At 37.1% G+C, this 10,012-nt stretch overlaps 1 protein-coding gene across 1 annotated transcript; it reads left to right on the top strand.

Moving 5' to 3' along the window:
• The first annotated feature begins 7,891 nt into the window (after positions 1–7,891).
• Positions 7,892–9,361, top strand: LOC113341745 (protein ENHANCED PSEUDOMONAS SUSCEPTIBILTY 1-like). The gene has a single exon (XM_026586505.1). It carries the CDS (start codon positions 7,892–7,894, stop codon positions 9,359–9,361), a length of 1,470 nt encoding a protein of 489 aa, XP_026442290.1.
• The last annotated feature ends 651 nt before the right edge of the window (positions 9,362–10,012 follow it).

Genomic DNA, 10,012 nt, shown 5'->3' with positions numbered 1-10,012 from the left:
TACGACGCATGATTTGGACACTTATGAGAATAACGAGGAAGATGATGAAGGACCGCAAACAACAACTCAAGGAGAGACCGGTAACGACACAGATGGGGGAGACATAGAGAACACATATCTTCGTAAGATGGGGAAAAAAGCAGCAAAAAGATTGAAGAAAACAGGGAGAGAGAAATCCAGTCACCAAGAGGAATTGATGGGAATAATTATTAAAGAACAACAAAATTTCAATACTCATTACCAAGCACAATCAAGATTCAAGATGGAACAAAGAGCAGCAGAGTTTGCAGCAAAACAAGCTGAACATGCGGCAAAAATAGCCAAGCAAGCTGAAGATGACGAATTTCGCATCATTATGATGGATCTTCAAAAAATGGATCCTGTACAACAAGAGTACTTCCAACTTCGCAGGGCGGAGATAGTTCGGAATAGAAGAAACCAATCTTAACACAAAGGCGGAATAGTTCAAACCTTAATTATTTCTCCTATTTAGTGATTAGTAGTATTATTAGTATTATTATGTTTTAAATTTCTTATTATCTGAACAATTAGCATTATTATTATGTAATTTTTGGATTTTAAATTTACTTCCGTTGATTTGAATTAAATTTCTACTTTTTTGAAACATACGACCTTAATTAAAACTTGAGGATGTTTACATACAAAGAGATAATAGAACGTACAGCAAAATCATTTGGGAAAACTTGAGGATGATTACCAAATTTAACATAGAAAGGAAATGACAAACGACAATTTTTAATTCCCATATTCTGCCCATATATATTCGATCAAGTCATCACGCAAGCGAATATGTGCATCTTTGTTACGCATTGCACGTCGGCGTTGCTGAGCTCTAATTTGGGAAAACTCGTCACTATTGCCTCTTAATATATTAACCGGTGCTGCGTTGCTACGTTGTTCATAAACATGTGGCCAGTCACCGGGTAGACGCTCATCCTCGACTATCATATTATGTAAGATAATACAAGTTTTCATGATATAGGCAAGCACATCTGGATTCCACATTCTTGCAGGTTGTTTGATGATTCCAAATTGTTGTTGAAGTACACCAAATCCCCGTTCAACATCTTTTCTTGCACCCTCTTGCATCGATGAAAATATTTCCTTTTTCCTACCAACCGGATGTTTAATGGCCATAATAATAGTAGGAATCTCTGGGTATATTCCATCACCTAGATAATACGGCATATCATATGAATGTCCGTTCACCTCATAGCTCACCGGCGGTGCTTTTCCTGTTACAAGACTTCGAAAAACATATGAACGGTTCATAACATTAATATCGTTGTTAGAGCCGGGCATACCAAAAAAAGCATGCCAAAACCATAGGTCATACGACACCACTGCCTCCAACACGATACTTTCGCTCCCTTTATACGCGGTGTAAGCCCCAGATTCTGCCGACGGACATTTATCCCATTTCCAATGCATGCAATCTAGACTACCCAGCATCCCAGGAAATCCCCGGTCTTTGTTTTGCTTGAGCAACAGTTCAATATCACCAGCCGTTGGTTCACGCAAATATTCTTTCCCATACACATTCACAATCGTCTTACAGAACCTACGAGTAGCTTCCAGCACAGTTGTTTCTCCTATGCGTAAGTACTCGTCTATTGCATCTGCCGCACATCCGTAAGCTAACATTCGTACTGCTGCTGTTACTTTTTGATGAGGGTTTAATCCTAAAACTCCACAAGCATCGGGCTTTTGAACAAAATATCTGTTTGCATTGGTAACACCTTCCACTATCCGGTTAAACAATTGTCGACGCATTCTAAATCTTCTGCGAAAAACATTGGGTGGTTGGTTTGGGTACGGAGAGAAATAGTCGTTCCATAGAAGTTCAGCCCCTGACTCACGATCTCTTGGTATTCTGATACGAGTTTGAGGCCATTTTGAATTTGTAACAAGGACTCCCAAACTAACGGCCATGTTATTATGCATAATTGCTATTGCATCATCATCCGAGGAATAAAAACTACTATTAGAAGAAGAGAAGAGAAGAAGAAACAGAAGAGCAATAATGAGCGGTTTTCTCATAGTGTTCCATTACTATATGAAGCAGAAGAGATGTATTGTTATTCATATATTGAGTGATCAGTCTTTAATTTATAACCCATTTTCAAGAGCATTAAAAAAACCAAAAATAGATATTTTTTTGGGTTCACGCAAAGTGTTTTCCAAAAAAGATAAAGTGTTTGTCAGTGACCTGATATGACTATATATATGATATGACTATACTATATATGATATGACTATACTATATAAGATAAGAAAAGATAACTCCAAAGACAGGTCATCTAAATAGTCATAACAAATTAACCCTTCATATTATCATTATCCGAAGTCGACGATCTTGGTGCCATAAAAGGCATGTGCGTTCTCGCATTGGTATTGACTGAGGACATTGTTGAAGCTGATCCTTGATTCATACAACTCCAAACTTGTGATGGCATTGTTTGGGAAAAGGAACCGTATCCAAGGGGAGGTTGGACAGTGTGCGGCATACGGAAAAGAGATAGTTGTTGCTGCAAATCAACGTTCGCATTATTTAGCCTTTGTATTTCTGCTTCTTTCGACATAATAACGTCCATCCTCTCCTTCGTTTGTTTTAATGTAAATTCGCGAAATTGTTGATTAAAATCAGCATTTTCTTGAAATAATGTGTAAGCTTCATGCTGTCAAGAAAAAATAAAATACATAAGTACAAATATACCAACAAAAATCGAACGTACAATAAAAAGTCGAAAGTACACTTACGTGGGATAATAGATGTGGAGGAGGGATATGTACATGTTCAGCAGGTTGTTCAATTGGTTCCGTATACAAGTCACCGACATACCCATATGTATGGGCTTCCCAAATAGGATGAGTCACATAATCTTTGTAGTTGGTTACCATTCTCCAGTATTGTAAATATATATCATAATCTTTAACAACTTGCACTATCTCTGTTGCATCGACCAAACCTTCTTTTTTAGGCGTTCGGCTTGAATATTGCCAATATCCCCTATAACTGTGTGTAGTCTTATAGGAACAGCGAAAGTACAATGGTTTTGCCGCCAACACCTTTCACCAAGATACATGTTGTGTGCAGTTAGAAAGGGAATAAGAATTTAGTAAGTATGTTATATAGAAAAAAAGTATGTTATATAGTAAGTATGTTATATAATAAAATTTAATTATTAACTCACAATGCCCATGTAAGAAAATATATATCTCGAGTCTGATAGCCGCGTAGCCGTGCATCCCATATCAGATGCAAGAACTTCTCTGTATGATTCCCATGGGCGCCATGTCACTTGTTCAGCAGTAAGCTTACTCAGTAAATCCCTACAACGGAAAATATCATTTGTATTCTTCGGTACATTCCATTTAGAAGATACGGGCCATTTTTTGCTGTACTCGCCTCTGGGATTTCTGGTCGACATATGCCCAGGTATTCATACCCCCAAAACTACTCCATCAAAATAATTAGCCAATTTAATAACTTAGCAACAAAATAAACAATGAGAGGAAAAATAACTAGATTGAAAGAATACCTCTAATACTTGGAATGGACCACATAGTGCCTTCTGTCTCCTCCCAGATAAACGGAGTACCGCATACAATTTCGAAAACGCAGCACCACCCCAGTCATACTTGGAAACTACATCAAGATTTTCAAAAGCAGCTAACCATCCAGCATCAATATAAGTCTTTGCATTAGAAAAGAAAAAATGTCCCAAAACATACATGAAAAAGGCAATTGCTACTCTATGAGCAAGGGTGCTATCATTTTCAGCCGCAACCAACTTGTCTTCGAAGAAATATGACCTTAAATATTTAATTGTAATTGAATTTGAAACCCACGACGGTGCTTTTGGACAGAGCGTGACATCTTGGATATCCGGAAAGATATGCTCACGAACATGTTCAAATTGGTACTTCCCCGAATCATAGGGAACATCAGGCCCATCACCGATACTCAGTCCAGTCAACATGAGCCAATCTAGGGGGTGAATCCCATCTCACCAAATGGGAAGTGAAAAGTGTTTGTTGTATCCCAAAACCGCTCAGCAATATAATCAACCATTGAATGGTTGGTTTCGCTACATTGTATGTCCAGTAAATTTTTCCATCCCGCTTTTTCAATAATATATTTAGCTCTAGGACAGTGTTGTGAAATAGTTTGATAGTGATGAATTACCGATGCCAAAGATCCACGATGTTGATACTTCAATTTGTGCTCCCCTGTAAATGTGATGTCCGTAGTAGCGTGCGGTTTATCATCTTGCAGTATAGGAAACCTCCCTAACCGGGGAATATCAACCTCCTTAATTGTACCAGTAGGGATTAAGTTATAATCCTCTTCGGCTACAGATTTTTGTTTCTTGTTCGTCTTCATGCGACCATTGAACCGCGCTGTGAATTTGTTCAACATCTGTGCACACACAATATAGATGCAGTTACATTATTAAAAGAACAACCCTCATTAACGAATATTTTTATTAGTCCATCACCATTTATATTCCAAATACTATAAATCCTTAACACAAACCATATCAATTCCAAATTCTATAATTCCACAAACACAAATTAAATCGTCACCGATGCATTTCGAAAATCATTACAAGATTCCACAACCCAATTTAATCACTTCAAGATTCCATAAAAATCACTAAAAAATCAATTCCATACTCACGCAATTAGCTCTTCTACATATGTAACTCCCAAAATTTACATAACTACAATTTACATAACTAAAATTAATCACCTCAAAATTCAATAAAAAACAATACAAATTCAATTATTGGTAACCATATTCACATACAACATGCAGAAAAGCAATAATCAATCCAATAATTTACATAACTACAATAATTTAAAATTAATCCAATAATTTTAAAATTAATCCAATAATTTACATAACTACAACTATTGATAACCATATTCACTAAAATTAATTACCAACAGACAACATGCAGAAAAACAATAAAAGGAAGCTCTCAATTGAAATAGGTTGATTGAAACAGATGAAGGGTGAGAACTATTTCCCACATAATCTACATAACCACAGATTTTTACAATACCCAAAAATTATAAATCTATTCCGCCCACAAATTAGATCTTCTATAACTATTTTCGGCAAAAATTTAACCAAATTTACATAAGCAGCAAATAGTGTTTTTTTCACATACATATTAATCTCTAAAAAAGCATAAAACACACATACCCAATTAAATTTAACCAATTTCATATTCATATTTGTTCATTAAAACCCAATTTTATATAAACTAGTTTTAACAAATAAAACCCTAAATAAGTTATCCAACGATAAAACAAAAGAGATTACGAAAAAAAAAAACATACCTCTTTTGTAACCCGGGTTCATCAAGTATCTCGTTTTTTTTTCTTTTCTTTTACTGCTCGTTACTGTGATGTATCTCGTTTTTTTCTTTTCTTTTGGTTCAGAAGCTGTGTTTGTGGGCGGTAGAAACAAAGAGGAAGTAGAAAAGAAAAGAAGAAGACGGAGAAGATTAGGGTAAAGGGCAAGTGAACACGTGGGCTATACGTGGTGGTTAGAGATTGTCTCGGCTTTAATTCCACACGTGCTCGATACGTGTGTTAATACAAGTCCAACACTATACGTACGCCTGCCATGAGGCGTTGATTCCTTCATTCGCCTGAGTGAAACCAAGCGTTGATTATACGTACGCCTGAGAGAAGAGTGAGGCGTTGATTATACGTACGCCTGAGAGAAGAGAGAAGCGTTGATTATACGTACGCCTGAGTGAGGCATTGATTATACGTACGCCTGAATGAGGCGTTGATTATACGTTCGCCTGAAACAGGCGTTGATTATACGTACGCTTCAAAACAGGCGTTGATTATACGTACGCTTCATTCAGGCGTTGATTATACGTCCGCCACACCAGGCGTTGATTATACGTACGCCCCTTCTCCGAGCGTGAACTATATGTACGCCCCACAACTAGCGTATTCTTTACCAACGCCCCACAACCAGCGTTAACTATATCTCCGCCCGGCCCAAACGAAGATTGTACAAACGCTCCACATGCAAGCGTGGATTATACATCCGCCCGACTAAATATACTCCACTGCCTTAACGTGACACTACAGACTAAACTCAAATTTGATCGTTTGTTTTGGTCTTTGATCTTTGGTTTTGATCGTACCACTGTGGACGCTCTTAATGAACATATTCATATGCTAAATAAGTATATACGAGCCCCCATGATCTTCTTACTAGAATAAAAATATTGTTTGCTGTTTTTGTATATAAAGGAGGCAGAGAGAAAAAAGGTGGAGGAGGAAAAGATGGGTGGAAATGAGAGCGACTGAGGCACAGTTAGGTTCTCCATTATTAAGAGTTAGTATAATCATGAAAAAGTACTAGTGTACTCTAATTTTGACACTTAGGCCCTTCAGTTAAGCTAAATTATATTTGACCCAGTGAACTCGGGTTGACTCACTGGTTAAACCAATGACTCTTGACCCGGTAACTTTGCGGGTTCGACATTCGGGCTGGTTTTAAGAACATTGATTTTAATATTAATAGCTTTTTCTAGTCCCGTCATTAGGAATTCACCTCCATATATTAATATAATCGTCATTATTGAAAACTTATAGATCTTGTTACATCAAAATTTAAGATGAAACAAAACACTTATCTATAGTTATTTGAGAAAAGGATGTAACTTGTTGGATCCTTATCGCATCTTTTGATTTACGAATGCGTAAGATCCTATTACTATGAACACATTTTTAACGATCATGTTTAAAGCTTCTTGGCATGAAACATTTGGTATCTTTGTATTATCATCATCAAAATTATCTCCCTTTTCTTGTCTAATTCCATCGTTCTTCGATTAAAGCAAATACGACTTGTTGCTCATTTAGATGATTAAAGAAGGCATCCATCCATTATTATTTACATACTTTGAATTAACAAAAATAATATTTTTTTGGTATACCTCTATACTAATAAACTCCATATATTAAATTTCGTGAAGTCCAAAGCTATTAATATATGGAGTTTTTACTCTATATGTTTAGATTTAGTATAAAGGTGACGGATAATATAGACAATTTCTATTTTTAAAACATTCCATAGCCACCTTCACTGGATGAGCATAAAACTAGTCGCCCAAAAAAAAAATTGGGTTGCCCCTAAAAACGCCAGGTTAATTAGTTTAACGTAAAATTTTTAATACTTCCTCCGTTTGTGGAAAAGTGTTACTTTCATTTTTTTTATGTTAAAATGAAAAAGTGAAAATATCTCTTTTCCAGAAACAGAGGTAGTATAATGTTAAGGTTCGAATATAATATTTCACAATATGTTAAGGATTGAAATAAATACTTTTTTTTTTCTAAAGCATTAAGCAAAAGGTGTTGTTTGAAAAGAAAATAAGTTTTCTAACATTCATATTTGAAATTTAAAACTTAAAGTCTGATCAATCATTTTTACAATATAGTTACTTCTAAATATTTTGAAGTATAGATACCAAAATTACGAAAATGATTTATTTACCGAAGAACTTGCACTGCATTCTCACCGTGTGAGAGGATGAGTGGGGTCCTTTTCTGTCCAATCCCTATCCCAATGCACCGAACGCTGTCCTGGGTTCGTGCGATCACCCTCGATGCATTCAGGGTGCAAATTCTTTGATGGGTTTAGCAAGACTGTGAAACTATGCTTGGCATGTCCGATCTGTCCGGATCTTTTTGTTCACCCCCTAAAAAAATGGGTACACATTCCCCACCTTCACAGTATATATCAACCTTCTTGTAAGTATAGTTTAGGCATCAAAGATATCAAATTAGTTGATGCGTTAGTACCTCGAATTTAGAGAAAAGATCGATCAAAATGACGACTTCAGAGACAACATCAGTGGTTCAATGCCTTTCCAGATGCACAATCAAACCCTACTACCTACACATTTCAGAACAAATACAGCAGAAGCAGCAACAAAGAACATGCAATTTAACTCCATGGGATCTTTCTTTTCTCTCTGCACATTACATGCATTTTGGTCTTCTATTTTCCAAGACACTCCCATCATCTTCTGGTGACCGGAATCTCCTTTCTATGACCGCCGTAATTGATCAACTAAAGCACTCTCTTTCTAAAACACTTGCACACTTCTATCCTCTTTCCGGTCGTTTAATCACCAATAAACAAGATGATCCACCTTCGTACAGTGTTTCATTAGATTGCCAGTCTGATCAAGGAGTTGAATTCATCCATGCTACAACCGCTCTTTTAACGTTAGATGATATCCTTTCCCCAATTTATGTACCGCCATTCATTAAATCATTCTTTGCCGCGTACGACAATGGAGATAAGACTACGATAAATCATGACGGTCACACCGTTCCTTTGATCGGGATCCAAGTAACTGAGCTTGTAGACGGTTTTTTCGTTGCTGCCTCTTTTAACCATGTTGTTGGTGATGGCAACTCTTTCTGGCATTTCTTTAATTCATGGGCAGAAATCTCTAGAACGGCAACGGTGATAAATGATGTCAACTGCATCTCTCGTCCACCTATCATTGACCGTTGGTTTATGAATAAAATCCAAGAGGATCAGGTGGGTGATGATGATGATGATGATAATATCATCAACCTTCCTTTCTCTCATCACGATGAGTTTATCGGGAGATATCCACCGCTGCCCCATCTTGTGGAGAGGATCTTCCATTTCTCGGCCGAGTCTTTGTCAAGATTAAAAACCCAAGCAAACAGCGAGAATCGTTGGCCGAATGAAGTATCTTCATTTCAGGCCTTGGTTGCACTAGTTTGGAGATCAATTACACGGGCTCGCTGTCTACACCCAGAACAAGAAACAACTTGTGAGCTAGCGATTGATGATAGATGGAGACTGAATCCTCCATTGTCCAAGGAGTATTTTGGATGCTACATCGACATACTGACGACCGCTACAACCAAGAGGGAGCTGCTTAACCACGACCTTGGTTGGGCAGGTTGGACTCTGCACAAGGCTGTAGTTGGTCGCACTGATCAAAATGTTAGGAAGTGGTTGAGTGACTGGATAGAAGAACCTAAGATTTTTCAAACTAGACCCAATAATGACCAGGCATGTATTCTAGTGGGAGGGTCACCAAGATTCGATACTTATGGATGCGATTTTGGCTGGGGTAAGCCATTGACGGTTCGTAGCGGATGGCCTTTTAAGTTCAATGGGAATGTGTTGACATATCCAGGTCGGGCCGGTGGAGGGAGCATAGATGTCGAGATTTGCCTTTCCACAACAGACATGTCTGCACTTGAATGTGACGGGGAATTTATGAGCGCAGTTCAAACATATCCAGGTTAAGACGAGAAGATGTGTTCGCAGACACTTGCTGAAAATGAATTAAAAGTTGGTTTTTTAATGGAATGTTATCCAAATGCCATCCTGTTAATGCTTGAGTTATTTATGCTGTAAAAGAGACGCGTGTTTAGTGTCTAATTAGAGTGTGGGTCGTCTGTTATCAAGACCTACATCTACTTTGCATTTGCATCAACAACCCTCGCCTCTTCCATCTTTTTCAATCTTCCTGAACTCAATCAATCAATCAACTAATTAGTGATGTGACAAAACATCATCAACAATTGCAAGCCCTCCCATCATTGTCTCGAGCAACTTTTACTGTGATATTTCATATGCTTAATAGATCAATTATATTCATAACAAAAATAAATTAAATGGCGAAATGCCTATTGCAATCAATAAAACCAACTAAAAGAAGTTGCATATAACAACCACCGGCACTAACATTTATCAATTAAACATTGAAAGAAGTTGAGGACATAAACCGATATACCCAAACTTTTGGTTTTCCAAAATTAAGAAAAAAGTAAGATTATTTTATTAAAAAAAAGTGAGATTAGGCTACCAATCTTTATCCATTATTCAGAAAGAAAGGAAAGAAAGATTTACCCATCATCACAAGCTCTCTGATCTCCGATTGACGTTGTTAGTAAT

This window comes from Papaver somniferum, unplaced genomic scaffold (assembly GCF_003573695.1).
Source record: "Papaver somniferum cultivar HN1 unplaced genomic scaffold, ASM357369v1 unplaced-scaffold_31, whole genome shotgun sequence".
Classification (NCBI taxonomy): domain Eukaryota; kingdom Viridiplantae; phylum Streptophyta; class Magnoliopsida; order Ranunculales; family Papaveraceae; genus Papaver; species Papaver somniferum.
The sequence above is the reverse complement of the archived record's forward strand: the minus strand, read 5'-3'. Positions and strand labels throughout refer to the sequence as shown.